The sequence below is a fragment of the Lepidochelys kempii genome, chromosome 4, assembly GCF_965140265.1.
Source record: "Lepidochelys kempii isolate rLepKem1 chromosome 4, rLepKem1.hap2, whole genome shotgun sequence".
Lineage (NCBI taxonomy): Eukaryota > Metazoa > Chordata > Testudines > Cheloniidae > Lepidochelys > Lepidochelys kempii.
The window spans coordinates 121101263-121124332 of record NC_133259.1 but is presented as its reverse complement, the minus strand read 5'-3'; the positions used below and the strand labels follow the sequence as shown (position 1 = coordinate 121124332).

The 23070-nt window shown below is 39.3% G+C and overlaps 1 protein-coding gene and 1 long non-coding RNA gene across 8 annotated transcripts in view; one reads left to right on the top strand and one right to left on the bottom strand.

Annotated features, from left to right (window-relative positions):
* The window catches only part of LOC140910802 (uncharacterized), a 64374-nt gene that overhangs the window by 22811 nt on the left and 18493 nt on the right, over positions 1-23070 (bottom strand). The window lies entirely within an intron of this gene.
* GRK4 (G protein-coupled receptor kinase 4) overlaps positions 1-23070 on the top strand; it is an 83022-nt gene that overhangs the window by 47362 nt on the left and 12590 nt on the right. For all 6 annotated transcript variants that reach the window (XM_073342660.1, XM_073342662.1, XM_073342658.1 and 3 more), the window contains 3 exons: positions 6664-6854; positions 20033-20070; positions 22189-22278. In XM_073342660.1, coding sequence (XP_073198761.1) covers positions 6664-6854; positions 20033-20070; positions 22189-22278 — 319 coding nt within the window. The remainder of the gene's footprint in view (positions 1-6663; positions 6855-20032; positions 20071-22188; positions 22279-23070) is intronic.

The following is a 23070-nucleotide window of genomic DNA, read 5'->3' as shown; positions in this document are numbered from 1 at the left end:
ATGAGCTTTGGGGAAGGTGGAAAAAAAACCCAGGCCGCCTGGGCCAATCTGGCAGTGAGAGGAAAATTTCCTTCTCAGCCCCAAAATAAAAAAATGGGACTAGCACAGTGTGCCCAGTACCTCATAAGACTGGGTCCTAATTCCATGGGTGGGAGGATGGGTGCTGTTTGATGGCTAGAACATTAATCCGGGCTATTGAGTCATTCTTATACTGGTGCTTTTTTCTCTCTCTGTCTAGCCCAATTACTATTCAGTTGTTTATCCAAAGTACAACAGCTTCAATAGGAGAAACTGAGGGTGAGCCTCATCAGAATATCCTATAGCCCAGTGGTTAGGGCACTCACTTGAGAGGTAGCAGATCTCTGTTCAAATCCCTTCTCCTCAGATGTAGGGGTGACTTGAACCGGAGCGCTCCCACATCCCTGCTTCGACTAAAAGTTATAAGGGAGGTGCTCCTCCTTCTTTTCCTCTACCCTCTTTCCCCCTGGCTTCTTGCAAAAACAGGCCTTAGGTGCTTCCCTTCAGGAGAGGATTCACAGCTTAGAATCACAGATATAGACACCCTCCTACAGTCCTGACTTAGGTGCCTATCTCTGTGAGAGTGGCAGGGCTTAGCACACACCCCTCTCGCCAGCATCTTGCATTTGCTAGCTTAGGCAGCTCCCCACCTAGCAGGCTGACTTTTGTGAATCGTAGTCTAAGGCACTTCTCTCTCCCCATTCATTGTACTGGGAGCCTGGATGCCTAACTCAGGCTTTGTGGATTGCAGTGTTGTTCCTGTGGTTTTTCTAGGTGCCTAAGACCCTTTGTGAATCTAGCTTTAGATCTGTGAAGACCCATCATATGCATATGCGGCCCACAAAGTGTTACCTAGGCTGCAGGTTGAGAACCACAGTGCCCAGAGTCCCCTCCACAGAGTGGGGCCAGGAGCAAAGCGCTGGGTGCAGGGCAGGCGGCAGGGACCCTGACCCCACTATGCGGGGCCGGGAGACAGTGCAGGGTTGGGGACTCTGCTGCTGTGCAGGGCCGGGCGGGCAGCCCAGAGCCCACAGCCTGGACCCCGACCTTGGTGTGGTACTGTGTAGGGCAGGCAGGAGCCTGCAGCCTGGACCCTGAGCCTACCATGCAGAGCCAGAAAGCAGCCAGTGGACTGGCTGGGCCACAGCTGTGTGCTAATTGGGCCACGTGCAGTCTGCACGTTGAGAACCACTGCTTTACATAGGTACACATGTATTTAAGAAAGTATAATGCTTTAACATACATTTATGCAAATTCTTAATTGTGATTTTTTTTTTTTTACATTTTTATTATGTTAGAATAGTGAATGCCACCTTTGTTTTTACTAGATGACCTCTTTTACTCATTTGTGTCAAGATGGACATTGGAATTCAATTCAAATTGCACAGAGCCAACATTTAAAAGTGTGGTTTGCTTTTGTTTTTTTATGTTTAGGTGAACAGTTAGCGTGCAGTAGACTGGGGTATAAATCTATAGTCCTCCAATGTGTCATGCACTAACTGCCGTCATGCACCTGATGCTGTGTGCTAAAAGTTCCCTAGATATTTATATCTAGATAAATAAAACTACCTTAAATATGTTGGAAAATTAACTTATTACAGGGATGGCCAAACTTTATGACCCACCTCCCCCCCCCCACTCCACCCCCCCCCCCCGAGCCACATAAGACAATCTTCAGAAGTTGGAGAGCCGGGGCGTGCCTGCTGGGGCTTGGGGCTTCTGTCCCACTGGAGGTGCCTGCTGGGGCTCGGGGCTTCAGCTGCCCCCTGCTGAAGCCCTGAGCCCTGGCAGGGGTTTCCTGTGGGACAGAAGCCCCGACAATCCCCTTCCCACTGGGCAGAAGCCCATACCCCACTACCCTACTGCAAGGCAGAGGATCCAAGTTCCCCCTCCCTTTCCCAAGTCTGGTAGGTGGAGAATGGTGGGGGCATTGGGAGCTCCGCGAGCCGCACTTTAATTCTAAAAGAGCCGCATGCGGCTCCTGAGCCACAGTTTGATCACCCCTGTTATATTAAATGAAATATTTACAGTAGTTTAGTGAATTGACTGTTTCTGATCACAATGGGCCAGCTTTCAAAGGTATTTAGGTGCCTAAAAACTTAGCTGCGTAGTGGGCTTTTCAAAAGTGCCTAAACTGGGGGAGGTGCCTAACTACTATTGAAATCAATGGACATTAGGCACGTAATCTGTTCAGAGACTTTTGAAGATTTCATCAGGTACTTAAATATCTCTTTGAAAATTTGACCACATATCCATCAAGTTTTTAGAAGTAATAGATTTCATCCTCTTCCCACCTGATTTTTGTTTATAGGTTGGAAGAGGAAAACAAGCTTTCCTGCTTCATCATCTCTCAGTTGGTTACTTGACTTCAAAGGAAATAGTACAAATGAAGAAAACATTCTCTCTGCACCTACTAGCTAAACTGAAACCAAAAATAATTAAGGCAAAAGCTTTTGTACACAACAGAAACTGAAAGAACTTGCATTTGGAAAAGTGTAAATATCCAGATTCACTTCCATTTTAAAGACTGAAAATAATACAAATACTTACTTAATGCAGGCTGAGTTGACCTCAGAAGTTAGAGGTTTTCTCTGATGTGTATAACTAAAGAAGGGTGCATTAATGCAGTATATTTTTTTATTTGAATACATTATATTAAGTTTAGACCTTAACAGAGATTGTCATTTCAAATATAATTTTAAACAGGTTTATTTTTTAAAAATAAATTAATTTCATTTTAAACAAATCCAATTTTCAAATTAAAAAATATTTTTTATCTACTCTGATTATGTCCAGTCTGGTCTCAACACTTTTTAAAAACTATGTTGGCAAACTGGAAAAAAAAATTAAAAAGCAGCCTTAAAATGAGAGATTAAAGAAGCTCAATCAGTTTAGTTTATCCAATAAAAGGTTTTAAAGGTAATTTGATCACATTTTAAAAGTTTCTACATGGGGAAAAAAATTGCTCTTTAATTTAGTAGACCAGGTATAATATAATGGCTGGAAACCTGAAGCTAGACAACTTCAGACTAGAAATAAGGTGCACATTTTTAAGTGAGCATAATTTACTGTTAGAACAATTTACCTGGGGATGTGATAGATTATCCATCTTTTGACAAGAATAAATATGTCTTTAAAAAATATATGCTTTTGCTCAAACAGATGTTATTGGATTTGATACAAGAATCACAGGAAAAATTCTATGGTGTTTTTTATGCCGAAGAGTAAATTAGATAATGTTCCCTCTGCCTTTAATCTATTAATATTGACTCTCTTTCCATTCTGTGACCAATGCTAATCCCATCTGTTCATAGTAATGAGCATTTAGCTACCTATAAAAGCTAAAATGTTCAAGTCCTTTAAAATGAAGGCCAGTTAACTTTAAAGACTAACTCATGCATCATAGAATTTGTCAATATAGAATCCTGAAAAATTGATAAGGGTAGCCACCATTCTGTCTGTCTCTGAGAAATAAAATATGTAATATTGAATCTCCCTCTCATGGGATTTATACGTGAAAGAATTAGAGGGTAGTTCCAACTTCATTTCACTTGGGAGTTGCATTTGTCTAGTGGGAATAGCAGAGCACCGTAAAGACCTGTCTACATTGCAGATATAAGGTTATAAGATGACTGACTCTGCATTTGACTTTTGCCCTTATTTGACACACTATTTCTAATATGTGGTTGTATCACATGTCAACTCTACTTACAGTCAGGGCTAGAATGGGATTATCAGGCTGCAACTTGGTTCTAACCTAGTTTATCTGTTGCATAGATATATCAGCCTAACCATCTGTACCTCTGTTAGCCAGTCACCTTATTGCCCAGGTTTTTGTGTAGGAAGACATCTCAAAGTGTTTCGCACATGAAGCAAATAAAATCTTCTGACTTGCTGCACCTTGAGGAACTAAGGAATAGCTGAGTTTCCCAAACATGCACTAACATCAACACATATAGCACATGGGCAGGATGAGGAATATGAATGAGACACAGTTTTGATAGGAAAATTGCCACTGCACGTGTACATTGAATAGGATCCAGTTTAAAACTGCCTTCTGCATTTTTAAATATTTCCACAGACTTGCTTCACACACAGGCTATGTCTAGGCTAGAGATTTTACTGCAAGTTAATCAACTGCCAGTTATCTCTACTTTGTAAATGCTAATCAAGACCCACTGAATTCTAGGGTAAGCCACAATGTTCTGTTTACTGGAACAAATATTTGTGGTGTCAAGTCATTTAATTGCCAGTTAACTTGAGTACCAGCCTCAGCAAGAATTCTAGTCTAGAAATAGCCACAGGGTGTGTCTCTAGTTTTACCTCTTTTTCACACAATCTTGCCATAGATACTAGGCTTCCTTCTTCAGTTCTGTGGTCTGGAACAACGTCCCTATATTTCTTCATCTCATCAACTTTTTATCTCTGGAAAGATCTCTGAAAGCACATAATCTCTTCTTGTTTGTGGCTCTTAGGGTCTGTCTACACTGCAATTAGACACGTGCAGCTGGCCTGTGCCAGTTGACTCAGGCTTGCAGGGCTCGGGCCACAGGGCTGTTTCATTGTAGCGTAGATGTCATAAATATAAAGGGAAGGGTAAACCCCTTTTGAAATCCCTCCTGGCCAGGGGAAAGCTCCTCTCACCTGTAAAGGGTTAAGAAGCTAAAGGTAACCTCGCTGGCACCTGACCAAAATGACCAATGAGGAGACAAGATACTTTTAAAAGCTGGGAGGAGGGAGAGAAACAAAGGGTCTGTGTCTGTCTGTATGCTGGGTCTTTGCCGGGATAGACCAGGAATGGAGTCTTAGAACTTTTAGTAAGTAATCTAGCTAGGTATGTGTTAGATTATGATTTCTTTAAATGGCTGAGAAAAGAATTGTGCTGAATAGAATAACTATTTCTGTCTGTGTATCTTTTTTGTAACTTAAGGTTTTGCCTAGAGGGGTTCTCTATGTTTTTGAATCTAATTACCCTGTAAGATATCTACCATCCTGATTTTACAGGGGGGATTTCTTTATTTCTATTTACTTCTATTTTTTATTAAAAGTCTTCTTGTAAAACACTGAATGCTTTTTCATTGTTCTCAGATCCAAGGGTTTGGGTCTGTGGTCACCTATGCAAATTGGTGAGGCTTTTTATCCAACATTTCCCAGGAAAGGGGGGGTGCAAGTGTTGGGAGGATTGTTCATTGTTCTTAAGATCCAAGGGTCTGTAGTCACCTAGGCAAATTGGTGAGGCTTTTTACCAAACCTTGTCCAGGAAGTGGGGTGCAAGGTTTTGGGAAGTATTTTGGGGGGAAGGACGCGTCCAAACAGCTCTTCCCCAGTAACCAGTATTAGTTTGGTGGTGGTAGCGGCCAGTCCAAGGACAACGGGTGGAATATTTTGTACCTTGGGGAAGTTTTGACCTAAGCTGGTAAAGATAAGCTTAGGAGGTTTTTCATGCAGGTCCCCACATCTGTACCCTAGAGTTCAGAGTGGGGGAGGAACCTTGACAGTAGACTTCCGGGTTCAGGTTGGAGCCCAGGCTCTAGGACTCTCCCACCTTGCAGGGTCCTTGAGCCTGAACTCCAGCCTGAACCTGGAAGTCTACACTGCAATGAAACAGCCTTGCAGCACAAGCCCCATGAGCCTGAGTCAGCTGACACAGGCCAGCTGCGGGTTTTTAATTGCAGTGTAGACATACCTTAAGTGTCTGGCTTTATATTGGCTTTATAACTGAGTGTTTCACTTTTATTTACCATACTGTCCACACCTCACTTCTTGGACAATGTATGATGTGTGTTTCTGTTTGTACTGAATTTAAACAAACATTTTGAGATGTATTTTGTATGCAGGATGCTATACAGACTCCTGTGGCAGTTCTGATGTAGCTTTTTTCCACTTTTTGTATTTTTATTTTGTTTGTCTCCTCCTCCCCCTATGACTTTTTCACTTCTCTGTCTGCCCTGCTGGTGCCTCATTCTGGATACTGTGCCTCCAGCTAACCAATGAGAGGAGATACTATGCTTGGCTTCGTGCAGCTCTTCATTTCACGGTTAAAGGGTGCTGTTATCAAGAAAGGAAATTACTACTCTAGCCACTAGAGTAAGGGACTTGAAGTTGGGCATTCTGGGTTATATACCTTGGTCTGTCATTGACTCTGTCAGACTTGGGGCAATTTACAGCTCTCTGTGCTTCTCTAAGTCTCACTTTTTAGAAACAGTGATCACTCATTTCTGAGTGTACATGGAAAGGTATTCTGTGTGCAAGTTATTATCTTCATCCATGTGGACTGAAAACTGAAGAGCACTGTCAATAAGAGATCCAGTGTCTGGGTGGTGTTTCAGGGGGCATAAGCCATTCTCCTGTACAAGTTTTTAATCATACTGTCAGGTTTCAGAGTAACAGCCGTGTTAGTCTGTATTGGTCTTGGCTGATGATCAGCTTGGATTCTTTTGCCCCAAAATTAACAATGGTGATTGTTTGGGGTTTTTCCCATATTCTCTGGAAAATTAAAATGGCTGGTTGTCCAAAACGTAACATTGGCAGAGTTAACCTATTGCCTAATTGGTTGATTATAAAAGTACTATCTACTGACTGAATTAGAAAGAAGGGATGAAATTGGGGGTCATGAATGAACCAACAAGTATTTTTTGTCTTTAGGTTAGTTTATCCTACACCTATGAGACTAAAGATGCCCTTTGTTTAGTATTAACCATTATGAATGGAGGGGATTTGAAGTTTCACATTTACAACATGGGAAATCCTGGCTTTGATGAAGAAAGGGCTGTTTTCTATGCTGCAGAGCTGTGCTGCGGCTTGGAGGACTTACACAGAGAGAGAATTGTTTACAGGTAAGTGTTAACTGCAATAATGTATGCCTTGAAACTTGTCAACTCTGCATGTTTGCATATAGGATTAAATTGACTTTTCTTGCTTCAAAGCTGTTAAGTTATTTTGTATACCTATTCCTGTGTGCTAATGATCTAGTAGTTCCATTGAATTGTGCATTATTTTTTTTTCTGACTGTGGTGGGAATTGGAAATTCTGTTTCCTAATCCCTCTTCTGTTAAAATTCTTATCCAAAAAGTCTGTATACACTTAAAATAAGCATCAATCCATGGTTGACTATTATAAAATAATGGAAGAATTCTCCCTGGAAAATGATGCGTGTCAGGGACATAGCAATATTCAGATGTAGAGAGAGGAGATCCCTGCAAGTACAAATTCAGTGGTGGGGAATGCCACTTACCATGGCACCCATCTGAAATATCTCTTATATAATTCCTAGGCCAGGCTCTGTCTCACACAAAACATTGTTTTTATTAAATTAACTGAACCATCAAGATGTGCACCTAGCATAACTGAATAACCATGTGACTTTATTGCTATGATCTGTGTCTCTCATTAACCTCTGCTGTACTTCAGATGTGCTGCAATGAATGAGGATAAACTCAATTGTAAACACTTTGGATCAAGGCTCTTACTTTATTTGTTCTGTAAAGCACCTAGTATAACCTGTGATTGTGAATGTGTGCATAAAATTATAAAAAAGGGGGATCTTTTCCTCATAGATAAAGTGTTGGGAAAGGGGAAGACCACTGAGACATGCAAAGGTCAAATGACTTGCCCAAGGTATTACAGGAAGTCAATGGCAGAGTCAGAGATAAAATCCAGGTCTTTCAGACTTGTGGCTTCACTACAAAATCATCCTTCTTCCCTTAATATTACTTTTAATTTGAAAGTACTTCAACTTATTTTCTTTAATAGTATATAACTATTGAGGTTTCTTCCATACTGGGTTAGTTTATCCTAACAACGAGTAGGCTTTTCTACTGTCTATATCTATACTAGTGTGTTTCTCAGTTAATTAAGCAGTAGTCTGTCAATTATTCATAAACAGCATTTGAATCCTTTTCCTTTTTTAAATGGTTTGAGTGAAAAGAGCATTTATGGAAGTGGATGACAATTGCAATAGCTTTCATTAGATGCTGAGCAAGTTTTAAATTAAATGGTAATAAGTCACCAGGACCAAATGGTATTCTCTGAAGAGTTCTGAAGGAACTCATGCATGTAATTGAACTACTAACTGTGGTACGTACCCTATTATTAAATCAGCTTTGTGTACCAGATGACTGGCGGGTAACTAATGCAACACTGATTTTTTTTAAAAGGTTTGAGATGCAATCCTGGCAGTTACAGGCTAGTAAGCCTAACTTCATTGCCAGACAAACTGGTTGAAATGATCATAATGAACAGAATTATCAGACACATATTAACATGATATTTTGGGAAAGAGGCATGTAAAGAGAAATTATGCCTCACAAGTTCACGAGAATTCTTTCAGGGTATTGGTAAACATGTGAACAAGGTGATCCAGTTGATATAGTGTAATTGGAGTTTCAGAAAGCCTTTGACAAGGTCCCACATCAAAGGCTCTTAAGCAAAATAAGTAATCATGGCTAATAGGAAAGGTTCTCTCATGGATCACTAACTGATTAAAAGATAAGGTTAAAACAAATATTTGGTTAAAGTGAAGGAATAAATGGTCAGTTTTCACAATGGAGATTGGTAAATAGCGGGATCCCCCAAGGATCTGTACTGGAACCAGGGCAGATCAACATATTTATAAATGATCTGGAAAAGGGGGTAAACAGTGAAGTAGCAAATATGCAGATGATATCAAATTACTCAAGATAGTTCACTCCAAAGCTGACCAAAGGGTTACCCAGTTTTGTGAGATCCCTTTGTAACTGGGCAACAAAATGGCAGATGAAATTCAGTGTTGATAAATAAAAAGTAATTCACATTGGAAAACATAATCCCAACTATACATACAAGGTGGTGGGGTCTAAATTATGTTACTGCTCAAGAAAGAGATCTTGGAGTCATTGTGGATAGCTCTCTGAAAACATCTGCTCTATGTGCTGCAGCAGTCAAAAAAGCTAACAGAATGTTAGGAACCATTAGGAAAGGGATAGATAATAAGACTGAAAATATCATAATGCCACTATATAAATCCATGGTATACCCATACCTTGAATACTGCATGCCGTTCTGATCACCTCATCTCAAAAAAGATACGTTAGAAATGGAAAAAGTACAGAGAATGGCAACAAAAATTATTAGGAGTATGGAACAACTTCCCTATGAGGAGAGATTAAGAAGTTGTGGACTGTTTAGTTTAGAAAAGAGATGATTAAGGGGGATATGGTAGAGGTCCATAAAATCATGAGTATTGTGGAGAAAGTGAATAACATAACACAAGAACCGGGGTCACCTAATAAAATTAATAGACAGCAGGTTTAAAAAAACAAAATGAAGTACTTCACACAACGCTCAGGCAACTTGTGGAACTCATTGCTGGGGATGTTGTGAAGGCCAAAAGTATAACAGGGTGGAAAAAGAATGACATGTTCATGAAAGATATTAGCTATTGGCCAAGATGGTCAGGGATGCAACCCCGTGTTCTGGGTGTCCCGAAATCTTTGACTGCTAGAATCTGGGACAGAAGGACAGGGATCACTCTATAAATTTCCCTATTCTGTTCATTCCCTCTGAAACTTTTGTTACTGGCCACTGTCAGAAGGGAGGATACTAAGCTAGATGAACTAATGGTTTGACCCAGTAAGGCCACTGTTATGTTCTTTTCTACCCAAATCTGCAGATACATATTAATCCTAATCTACAGCACCCGGAGTCATAGATCGGGCACTGTTAATTGTGCGAAATTGTCTAGTGGTTTCTGAGATGACCATAAGAAGCGAGCTAGGTTGAGACTGCCAGACTCATTTCTGAAGTGCTGCCACCTCAACAGGGCCTGTGGCTGGATCCTTTAACTCAGGGTTAAATAAAAAGCTGTGATGAGTGTTTGAACCTAGTTTGTTAAATATTAACATAACCTGAAAGAGATTGAGCCTTACCTGCTTGTTGGATCCCTGTTTGTTATTTTCTGTTAAAAATTCTACAATCTTGTATGTTCTTGCTTGAGTCTGAGCCCTCTCCTTCCTTATGCAATATAATAAATGATGATAGAAATTGATGAAATAAGTGCTTCTCAGAGACATCAGTCTTGCAAAACTGTCCGATGTTTAACAACAATCTCATTCCTGTGCAGTACCTTCAGAATATCACTGCAAATAACTCAGGATAAAGTTATGTCCCAGTCAGAAACCAAAACTATTCTTATTGCTTTCTGCATTTCTTCATATGTAAGAGAACCAATGAGCAGAGATAAGTACACATCCATATATTGGATAATTTGCACACATTCAGGAAAACTACTTACGTTCAGTCCTAATACTTATACTATCTATGCAGCACAGTGTAAGACTTGGTAAAGCAGTGTAAATGGTCAACAAAGTAGGCATTTGGAAATAAGGTCTGACATTCAGTGATCCCTGTGGAATAAAACTAGAAAATGTCTGGATGATATTATGACTGCAATGTGGACTCTGTCAAATCTCTCTCCCTTTCTTCAATATAAAATGGTCAGTTTCATCTAAAGCAGAAAGAGGTTTGTTGTTTTGATATACTGTACCTGTCAGGGAAGAAGCTACCCCTAAAAAATGTTAATTGATTAGTGTTTTCAAATGCTTTTCTTTATAGAATCAGGAATATAGTAATTGTAAAATCTGATTATAGAAATCATGTAGAAAATATAATCCGTTTCCACAGCTATGTTCAGAACATAGGTCACTTGCATTTTGTGGTGATTAAAATCCTGTGTTTAATTCTTGAGCTTTCTGATTTCTTAATAGGAATCAATCTATGTGGAAATGGTAAAGCCTAAAACGTAAGGCAGTCAGTTTGAAGAAATTTATACAGATAATTTGACTTCCTCCACACAAGATTTGGTGGAAAAATCCATAATCCTCTTCATGTAACTTGACTTGGTTTTCAGTTGAGTCCAGTTTGTTTTTTACAAATTCGTTTTCTTCTCCAACTGCAATAATTAACATGCTCTACCTCTCTACACTTTCCTCCAGCACAGAAGGTCCTCTATTGCTGTTAACTTTTAAAATAATATCTGAGAGTAGATCGGGGTGGGCAAACTTTTTGGGCCGAGGGCCACATCTGGGTGGGGAAATTGTATGCAGGGCTGGGGCAGGGGGTTGGGGTGTGGGAGGGAGTGCAGGGTGTGGGAGGGGGTGCAGTGTGCAGGAATGAGCGCAGGGCAAGGGATTGGGGCAGAGAAGGGGTGTGGGGTGTATGAGGGTGCTCGGAGAAGGGGGTTGGGGTGCAGGAGGGGGCTCAGCAGGGGCACAGGAGAGGTGTGGACTGTGGGAGGGAACTCAGGGCAGGGGGTTGGGGTGCAGGAGGGGTGTGGGGTACAACGGGGCTCAGGGCAGGGAGTTGGGGTGCAGGGTGCGGTGGAACTCAGAGCAGGGAGTTGGGGTGCAGGGTGTGGCAGGGGGCTCAGGGCAGGGAGTTGGGGTGCAGGAGGGGTGCGAGGTGCAGGGAGTTGGGGGGCAGGGTGCACTTAAAATCTTCTGCTTACATTGATTATTATACACTAAGACATCCGTAGTCCAATTTCATAAAATCTATTTATCTTTCTTAATGCTTTTTCTGCCTTAAAGATGCCACAACTCTTCACAAACCATGATCCTGACCCTGAAAGAAACAGAGTGCCCTCAACTGCCATGGATTTAATTGGTAGTTCAGGATGCTCAGCACACTGTAGAATTGGACCATTTAATTCATAAATATTTTACTTCACTCATTTGTCATCTAGAATTGTGCTGACCATCTGAGAGAGCTTGAATCTTCTTGTGCATTGCCACTCTACATGTGAGTAATCCCTAATATGAATCAAATTGAAATCAGTAGCATTACCTTGTTTAGGCATACATACCTACACTGAAAAAATCATCCTCTTTTTAGATAGTGGACTGTGCCCACTTTATTTCAATAACCTATCACAAGAATTTTCCAGTGGTGACTTGTACTTGGTTGGGACGGGAGGAATGTTCATCAATAAATTTATGAAACAGTGCGCTCCTCCTTTAGCTACATGGAAAGCATTCTGGAGGCCATTAACTGTTAACTTCAGCTCCATTCTTAACACACAATAAAACTGCAACATTTTTCACTTCAAAAGCTTTTCAAGAACTGATCTGGAAAACTGGAACAAGATCAAGATTGTAATCTCTTTGGAACAGGGATTGTCATTTTGTTCTGTGTTCATACAGTGCCTAGCACAATGGGGCCTGATCCATGACTGGGACTTCTAGGCAGTCAGATAAGATGAATAATAATAATGTTATGTTGTAGTCCAGATTGGTTTTACTGCTGTTTATCTAGTATAATTATCTAAAGCCTGACTTTCCAGAGCTCGCAAACTCTTGTAGCTTCTATTCACTTTAAATGGAGTTCAGTGAGGGTGCTCAACACTCTTAAAATTGAGTTTCTCAGTACAGATGGGCCCGTAGTGTGCAATGGAAGAAAACTGAACTGATCTTAACACATTTTGCTTAACCAGAATTGCTCTTAGACCTATACAGCAACTTGCCGTGCCAAAATTCATTGTTGTATGTCCAGAATCAATGTCTACACACCTCTGGGAATGATTTTATCTTCAATTGCTAATGCAATTCCTTCAGGAGGAGCTGAAAGCATTGTGGTATTCTGTTCGTTTCTTAGTCTCTAAAGTGGCAGGATTAACTTGAACCAATATAATTTTCTTTATTAGGACACCTTGCTCATCACCAATGACAGAGTGAAACTTTTTGACTGAAAGTCATGGGTTTTTTTGTTTTGTTTTTTGGCAAAAAAAAAAAAAAAATGCAGATTCACTAACACTGAAACACAGCAAATTTCAATTTATTTTATTCAATTTCCAAATAACTTTATATTTTAAAATAAAATGTTAAATGGTCAAAATTACCATACACACTGTAACAAGAGTGATCAGGTCAGGTGAGCTATGACCAGCGGGAGGGGAGGAGAGGGGCAGGGAACCTCACTACAAAAGGTTTTTTCTCCCTCCGCTCTCCTGCTGCTAATAGCTAACCTTACCTGATCATTCTTGTTACAGTGTGTATGGTAACACCCATTATTTCATGTTCTCTATGTATATAAAATCTCCCCACTGTATTTTCCACTACATGCATCCGATGAAGTGAGCTGTAGCTCACGAAAGCTTATGCTCAGATAAATTTGTTAGTCACTCTAAGGTGCCACAAGTACTCCTTTTCTTTCTTTAGAGAGTGATAGTAATATTGTTGTCAAGCTACAGGGGCCCATTGTGTTTTAAAGGATAGCCCAGAGTTGGGAGGAGGGCACTACCTGCGTTGGGAATGAGCCTGCTTGGTGGCAGCTGTGAGACTCTCTGCATAGCATATCACCATAAGTTGTTGGCACGTAAAAGCAAGCTAACAGCCAAGATTAAGCAGTCGTGAAGCTGTTCTGACATCTCCTGACTAGATAAGGGTGACCAGATTTTTTCCAAGAGAAAAAGCTGTACTTATGAAAGAAAGGATTACAACTTGCTTCCCTTTCTCTCCTACAGTCCTGTTCCTGGTTCAGTGTAGTAGGGTTACGAGCATCTTTGAAATAGGATTATGTGCCTGGGAAGGAGGGGGAGAGAGAGCTTTTGTAAACAAGAGCAGGAAACTGCACTAGCCCTCAAAGAGTCCAGGATTTCAAGAGGATCTGTCTGTCATGCTCATGGAAGAGGAAGGAAACATGGCAGTATGTGGCCAGCCTGTTGGTAGCTGGTCCCTGCACTTGATAACCTCGTGTCCAGCCTTGCTGGCTAACAACTCCTGCAGCTGCTCAGAGTCTTCACGGGGTTACAAAAACTGGGACAGAACACTGCTTTGAAAAAACATACATGCACAGGCCCTGAAAACAAGGACATTCCTGGTTTTCCAGGATATGGGATCACTCTGTACACGTATCACAGCAAAGGAGGACTGAAAACTGCTTTTAGTGATGCTTATATCTTTACCATGTTTCTCATGCTAGTTCTGTCCTTTGCATATCACTAAATCACTGAAATGTGCCCCAATTAAGCAGGAATATTAACAATATTCTGTACTTACAGCACCTTTCATCCAGGGATTTTAATTCACTTATCCAACATAAAGGTGCAGCTGGGTTTTTGTGTAGTCTTTGTGATGGTTTGGGTTTTTATACGTGTGCTTCCATGTAGAACATAATGGCCACAGAACCAGCCCTTGTGTAATTTCTAGTATTTATTTTTTTAAAATCCAGTTTTACTTCTATGCCTCTTACGATCTTCTCACATTTCCCTGGCTGCAGAAAAAAGTCCAGTCATAAGGTCTCCATTCCCAATATTAAAGTTGCCTGCTGCGGCCCTGATCCTATATTGTGGTCCATTCAAGTGAAGTGTTACTTAGGGATCACAATGCAGGATTGGGGCCTGTGTTTCCAGCAAGGATGGTGACTGTTGCCACGGCATAAAAAAAAAAGCTGCTGTCTCAAATAAGAGCAGCCCAAGAAGAAAAAGCACCATCAGCTCCAAAGTCCAATATCTCATAAACCACCAGGCCTGGAAACTCATCTTAGGCACCATTCAACAGCTGGATTGTAGCTCCAGGAGTTCTTGAGCTAATGGCTGTCAAAATCGTGCCAGAAATTAATTACTATCCCCATTAAACAACAGTCCTTGCTATTAAGTATGGTTAGGTTTTAATCAGTTCCCTGGGAGTTGTCCCAATTAGGCAGAGAGTACTGTGTTTGTAGTACCATAGTGTAAACTATGGCATGTAAATTCTAAACAGATTCGAATTCTTAAAGGAGATTAGATTTTTCAGCCTAAAATTTATGCAGTCTTTAAAAAAATATTCTTAACTTTCTCTATGTGAAACAGAAATGCCTTCCAAATCACTACCGTCTGACCACCATTATCTTTGTAGTCTCTTAAATCTGTGGTTTTCAACCCTTTTTTTTTTCATTTGTTGACCCCTAAAAAAATTCCAAATCGAGGACCTCTTTGGAAATTCAACCAGTGGGGCATGGGCCCCGACCACAGAAGTCTTAGGGTTAAAACTGACTGAACCAACTGTAATTATAAATGTTGCATGTGCTAGGCCTGGCATTTGACACAGTGTGAGAAAAGGCACTAAACTGTGAGCTTCTATGGTAACGACAACACTTTTAGATTTTGACCGGTAGGTGGGGGTATTCATATACTTTTGATTGATCAGAAAAATTGAATGTCTTTTGTGGAATTTGAAACTTTATTTTCATCGTTACCTTTCATGGATCCCTTAGACATCGTCTGTGGAACCCCAGGTGTCCAAGGACCACAGGTTCAAAATCATGGTTTTAAATCACATTGTTTTAATCCTTTGCCATGTGTTTGTTTTTAATCTTCATTTACTTAGAGAAAAATATTGCACTGACTACACTGATTTGTTGATCTCGTAAATAATCTTCATCTATCTGATCTCACTGATTATATACTCAGTAAAACTTGAACATGAGCAAATGTACATCACCATTATTCTAAGAACAATGAAATGAAGATGTACTGCCGAGAAATGGGTTAATTTGTGAATATGAATCTTGAAGTGTTACCAGATTTAATTTGATCTAAATTGTTCAATGCATCATCTTCTTTTATTCAGAATTGTCCTTATTTATTACAATTTATTAAAAATTTGTGCTGTTGATATGGTTTTAGATATTATCTCTTAATGAGAATTATACCTATATTAAGTTTTCTGTTTTAGTTTGTGTGTTGTCTTTATGCTATGAAAAGTGGAATCAATTTAAAACATAACTTAACATTGTCATAAATATAAAGGGAAGGGTAACTACCTTGCTGTATACAGTGCTATAAAATCCCTCCTGGCCAGAGGCAACATCCTGTTACCTGTAAAGGGTTAAGAAGCTCAGCTAACCTGGCTGGCGCCTGACCCAAAGGATCAATAAGGGAACAAAATACTTTCAAATCTTGGGGTGGGGGGGAGAAGGCTTTTGTTTTGTGCTCTTTGTTTACGTGGTTGTTCTCTTGGGACTGAGAGAGGCCAGACAGAAATCCATCTTCTCCAACCCATCCTAATCCAAGTCTCCAATATTGCAACCAGTATAGGTAAGACAGGCAAGGCAGATTAGTTTATCTGTTGTTTTATGTGAATTTTCCCTGTGTTAAGAGGGAGGTTTATTCCTGGTTTCTGTAACTTTAAGTTTTGCCCAGAGGGGGATCCTCTGTGTTTTGAATCTGAATACCCTGTAAAGTATTTTCCATCCTGATTTTACAGAAATGATTTTTACCATTTTTTAAAAAAAATAAAATCCTTCTTTTAAGAACCTGACTGATTTTTCTATTGTTCCAAGATGCAGGAGTTTGGGCCTCTGATGATTTTGTAACAAATTGGTTAGGATATTATTCTCAAGCCTCTCCAGGAAAGGGGGTGTGTAGGGTTTGGGGGGGATATTCTGGGAGGAAGATGTCTCCAAGTGGTCTCTTTCCCCGTTCTTTGTTTAAAACGCTTGGTGGTGGCAGCATACGGTTCAAGGACAAGGCAAAATTTGTACCTTGGGGAAGTTTTTAACCTAAGCTGGTAAGAATAGGCTTAGGGGGTCTTTCATGCGGGTCCCCACATCTGTACCCTAAAGTTCAGAGTGGGGAAGGAACCCTGTCAAACATTTTATGCGTCTTTATAAATCTCTTTTTTTTTAATTGGGAAGATCTTTACATATGGTTTATCAATGGTATTTAAGGCAAGTGCAAAACATACTATGGTTAAGTACAGAATTGCAACACAAAATAGAATTCTTTGCTATTTTGTATACTCGGTAGGGATGTCGATTAATCTCCGTTAACTCACGCGATTAACTGAAAAAAATTAATCATGATTAATCACAGTTTTAATTGCATTGTTAAACAATAGAATACCAATTGAAATTTATTAAATATTTGTGGATGTTTTTCTACATTTTCAAATATATTGATTTCAATTACAACACAGAATACAAAGTGTACAGTGCTCACTTTATATTTTTTATTACAAATATTTGCACTGTAAAAATAAACAGTATTTTTCAATTCACTTCATACAAGTACTGTAGTGCAATCTCTTTATCGTGAAAGTGCAACTTACAAACATAGATTTATTTTGTTTTTGTTCCATAAGTGCACTCAGAAAGAAAACCATGCAAAACTTTAGACCCTACAAGTCCACTCAGTCCTGCTTGTTTAGCCAATTACTAAGACAAGCAAGTTTGTTTATATTTACGGGAGATAATGCTGCCAACTTCTTATTTGCAATGTCACCAGAAAGTGACAACAGGTGTGCATATGGGACTTTTGTAGCCGGCATTGCAAGGTATTTTTACATGCCAGTTATGCTAAACATTCGTATGCCCCTTCATGCTTTGGCCACCATTCCAGAGGACAGGCTTCCATGCTGATGACGCTCATTAAACAAATAATGCGTTAATTAAATTGGTGACTGAACTCCTTGGGGGAGAATTGTATGTCTCCAGCTCTATTTTATGCGCATTCTGCCATATATTTCATGTCATAGTAGTCTCAGAGGATGACTCTGCACATGTTGTTCATTTTAAGAACACTTTCACTGCAGATTTGACATAACACAAAGAAGGTATCAATGTAAGATTTCTAAAGATCGCTACAGCCCATGACCCAAGGTTTAAGAATCTGAAGTGCCTTCCAAAATCTGAGAGGGATGAGGTGTGGATCATGCATTCAGAAGTCTTAAAAGAGCAACACTCTGATGCAGAAACTAAAGACCCCGAACCACCAAAAAAGAAAATCAACCTTCTGCTGGTGGCATCTGACTCAGGTGATGAAAATGAACATGCTTCGGTCTGCACTGCTTTGGATTGTTATCGAGCAGAACCCATCATCAGCATGGACACATGTCCTCTGGAATCATAGTTGAAGCATGAAGGGACATATGAATCGCCAGCTACAACAGTGCTATGAGAACACGTGTTCTCACTTTCAGGTGACATTGTGAACAAGAAGCGGGCAGCATTATCTCCTGCAAATGTAAACAAACTTGTTTGTCTGAGCGATTAGCTGAACAAAAAATAGGGCAGAGTGGACTTTGTTTTATTTTTGAATGCAGTTATTTTTTTGTCCATAATTCTACATTTTTAAGTTCAACTTTCATGATAAAGAGATTGTACTACAGTACTTGTATTAGGTGAATTGAAAAATACTATCTCTTTTGTTTTTTACAGTGCAAATATTTGTAATCAAAATAAATATAAAGTGAGCACTGTACACTTTGTATTCTGTTATAATTGAAATCAGTATATTTGAAAATGTAGAAAACACCCAAAATATTTAAATAAATGGTATTTTATTATGTTTAACAGCGCGATTAATCACAATTTTTTTAATTGCTTGACATCCCTAATACTCAGTATTCTATGTTCTTAATTTAACAAACTGAAGTACATTTAATGCAAAACTTGCTAATACGTTCAGCAGAAAAAATCCTTCAGACATTTGTGTTAAGTAGAAAGTGAATGCAGATAAATCCAACATAACGGGAGTCATTGAGTAGGCTTTTGAAGTTGTATTTTGTCAATTTCCTCATTCTGTGTAATAGGCAGGAATCGGGGTTCTGATGATTGTCATCATCAGCATGTGCTCAGACATATTCTTTGGAATCTCTTCCTCCTCTAATGAAATTCAGACACCTTGAATAGCAACTACTTAACATTATAAAGCCACACTTCAGAACAGTGGTAGGACACAAACACACAGCTAACCCAGAAACTGCAAAGGGAGTTGAGGGGTATGTCTACACTGCAATTAGACACCGATAGCTGGAATTATTTTAAGCTCAGTACCAATGTGGACACAAGAACAAATGGATATAAACTGGCCACTAGGAAATTTAGACTAGAAATTAGATGAAGGTTTTTAACCATCAGAGGAGTGAAGTTTTGTTATAGCCTTCCAAGGGAAGCAGTGGGGGAAAAAGATCTATCTGGCTTCAAGATTAAACTCTATAAGTTTATGGAGGAGATGGTATGATAGGGTAACATGGTTTTGGTAATTAAATATTCATAAATAGCCCATCACAGGCCATTGGGCCTATTAGATGGGGTGAGATCCAAGTTACCCAGGAAAGAATTTTCTGTAGTATCTGGCTGATGAATCTTGCCCAGAGTTTAGCTGATCGCCATATTTGGGGTTGGGAAGGAATTTTCCTCCAGGGCAGATTGGAAGAGGCCCTGGAGGTTTTTCGCCTTCCTCTGTAGCATGGGGCACAGGTCACTTGCTGGAGGATTCTCAGCTCCTTGAAGTCTCTTAACTACGATTTTGAGGACTTCAATAGCACAGATATAGGTGTGAGGTTTTTTTTGTAGGAGTGGTGGGTGAAATTCTGTGGCCTGCGTTGTGCAGGAGGTCAGACTAGATGATCATAATGGTCCCTTCTGACCTAAATATCTATGAATCTATAAGAATGCTGTTTACAACAAATGTATTTTTAAAATGGTAGTAGCTGTCATGTATCTGATACCAATATAGGTAAAGAGATCTCTTGACTAGGGCTGGTTGAAAACTTTCCTCTCTACCTATATTGGGATCAGATTCAAGTTAAAAAAAATTAATGTAGCTGAAAACCCAATGTTTCATTGCAAATCAGCTACATTAAATTTTTCCTGAAGAATATCTGCTTTCCAAAGAAAAGTCAACTTTTCTGTCAAAACACTGAACACCAGGGTTTTGCCCAGTGTGTGTGTGTTGATGTGTTTAGATTTTCCTCCATCCCCCCGAAGTCAACATTTTCCAGGGAAATTTTGTTTTGGATTCATCTTCTGCAGGGAGGGAAGGGATCAGTTTCAGACAATTTCTACTGTTAAGCTTCTTAATCTATAGTTCATCAGGTTTTTGTTTAAATATGTATTATAAAAGATAAAGTTGCAAAACTTGAGATTCTTATAGTCTCTTCACACGCAAGTCCCGCTTTTGTAAGGAAAGCAATTTTGTAGTTTCTGCAAAAACTACACCTGATAGTGGCTATAATTTTCCTTTTTAGATAACTCGGTTTTTGTTTTGTTTGCTTTGTAGAGACTTGAAGCCTGAAAATATTCTCCTTGATGACCGTGGTAAATAAACATAAACTTCTTGGCATGTACACTAAAAACGTATAAATGTATTCTGAGTACAGTGCAAAGAAATTTAAGGGGGTTTAGCAATTTCTCTATAATACTAGACATAATCAATAAAATATTAGCATGCAAGTGTGCTTATATGAGTGGGAAAAAATTAGCTGTTCTTGCTTTACCGAAAGTAATAGAACACACTGCAATTTCATTCTTTGATTCTTTCAGACCGCTTTTAGTACTGGACCTAATGTAGCTAATTGAGGTCTTCACAGGGTTGACTGGAAGACAATTTTACCTGAATTCTGCAAACAAGGATTCATACAGGTGTGCACAGTAGCACAGATTTCCCCCAGGAGTAAAAGACTTAGTCTGAGACACTTACAAAATGGGACATCATCATTTATATAAAATCTATTTTTATCACTGTCTTCTCATTTACAAGAATTTTTTGTGAAAGACTAGTTTGTATCTAGGATCTTCCACTTGTGTGCTAATTTATATATGATATTCTTCATTTTTATCAGTTGCTTCTAAATGTTCTATGCAAAATTATGTAATATTCATACTGCAGTTGAGCTTAGAGACCTGTACTGAGATTGCCCTAATATTCTAGGCACTGTACAAACATGTATGAAGACACTGCCCCTGTCCTAAAAGCTATCAGAATGTGTTTTCTTTATCTTATTACTAAAGCTGGTTTGTATTTTCCACTGAAAAAATCATTTAAATGGAAAATTTCCAATTTCTACTGAACTGATTTTTTTGTGTGTGGCAAAATTTAGATTTTTGCCTGATTATTTTGATTTTTATCACCCAGCACAAAAATCAATTAGTTTGTTAGGAATAGATCCAACCCAAATAAAAATATTTTGGTTTGTTGAACTGAACTAAAATATTTAATTTTGAGTCAGTTCAACATTAAGCTGCAACTACCTATGGTGACACAGTATCTCGTGAAAGTAGTGGTTTGGGTAATTTGTGTTGCTCCCATTTTTCCCTATGGAATTGGCTCCGTGGGTGGACTCTCTCCGATGATGCACTGTGGTCTCCCCTCTCACCAAGCAACATGGTGCCTTATGGGAGTTAAATGAATGTAGTGTATCAAAGTAGCCGTAATCTGATTAGGGAGCCTGGCCTATGCAGAGGAATAAGGGCATGACGCATCTGAATTACAACTCCTTGAGGCATTGCAGAACCATTGGCTGATGCAGTTTAATGTTGAACTGACTTGAAAATATTTAATTTAATTTTACACTTTCAAAAATTTTTGATTTGGAACTTGTTCTTTGAAAAATTTTGATTCAGTATGTGAAACAAATGTTGAAATATCAGAATTTCCTGTGGGATGGATATTCTGGTTTTCACTCTGTTCTACTTATTACAATGTCTTTGAGAGGAAACTGGTAATTTTGCATAGTCTTTCTCATGTAAGGAATGAAATGGAGCAAGCTCCAGTGTTCTGCTAAGAAGTCAAGAAGCTTAATACAGTATAATAAGACTTAAATATGATACTATATTGCCATTCCTGTGGCTGCTGAATAAACATAGGAGTTGAAATGGAAACTCATAAAGCCTATTCAGCCTACAGTCATGTTTTCATGTGAAATATTCTGTTTCACGCTCAGCCACAAATTTCTTGTGTGAACTTGAGCATATTAGTTCTGTGCCTCATTATTTTCCAATTTGTTAAATGGAAGGAAAAGACCACACAAACGTGTTTTTTGATTAAATTGATTGAAGAGCTTATGGCTATGTCTCTTGGGGTGTGTGGAATTTACTTCAGGATCACGTAGTCTGTCAGGGGTGTGAAAAATCCATACCCCTCATAGATGTAGCCATACTAACCTAACCCCCCTTATAGACCAGCGCTAGGTATACCGAAGAATTCTTTGGTTGAACTAAATACCGCCTCTCGGGGAGATATACTATCTATGCCCATGGGAGAAGCCCTTCCATCGGTGTAGGTAATGTCTTAGGCCTAATAAGGGATTTTTTTTTTTTTTTTTTACTTTTTCAGGGGGGATGGAGGGTTAAGGATATTATGGAAATCCCATATATTTGAAAATGCTAATATTTCATTCCTTGTTGAATTTGTGCAATTAATTTCAATGTAAATAGGACACATCAGGATTTCAGATCTTGGATTAGCTGTGCAGATCCCAGAAAGAGAAACAGTCCGAGGGCGGGTTGGAACAGTTGGATACATGGGTATGTAAAATGTCTTTAACTAGCTAAACCATACTAGTGAGGTCGATTACACTTGCTTAATTATAGGTGACTCTAGAATACAGAATCATACTGGGTTTGATTTGGTTTTGGGACGTTCTTAGTGTGAAGAAAGGGTACAGTATGTGAATAGGTGTGTCATGCTGTCTGTAATGGTTCCAGCCTCTGGGCAGACTGTCAAAAAGCAGGGTAGACTGTATATTATATAATTAGATTTCACCAACCCGGTAACAAGTGTGAACTACTAGCACAATAACCAGTCTTACTATGCAGACACAGACAGTCCCCTTGGGCATTCCAGTCTATCTTGCCACCCAGGCAAGTATGTGATAGATGGTCATTTTATACCAAAAATCAGAATATTCAGGTTACTTCCAGTCTCAAAGGACTAGTCACTTACCTCAGGTCAGTAGTCTTTGGGCTGAGATCGGAGTACAATGCCTGTAGTTAATCCTGTAATAAACTAACTAAAGATTTATTAACTAAGAAAATAAGAGTTCTTTTTTTAACAAGGTTAAAAAACATGTACAGAAATGAGTTAGTCTTAGAGTTAAAAAGGTACTATAAGCTTCTATAATAAGCAGCTCTGCATGTCCTTTCAGGCTGACCCATGCCAGGCAGCATGGGGATCTCTTGCTTATGTTTAGGAATATTTGTCCCTGAGAGTCCAGACAGCATAAAAAAATCCAGTTTCTCCTTGTCAGGGATTTTTATCCCCCCTCACCACAGAATCCAAGCTGATAGGATGAGCGCTCCTGCACATAACCTCTTTGT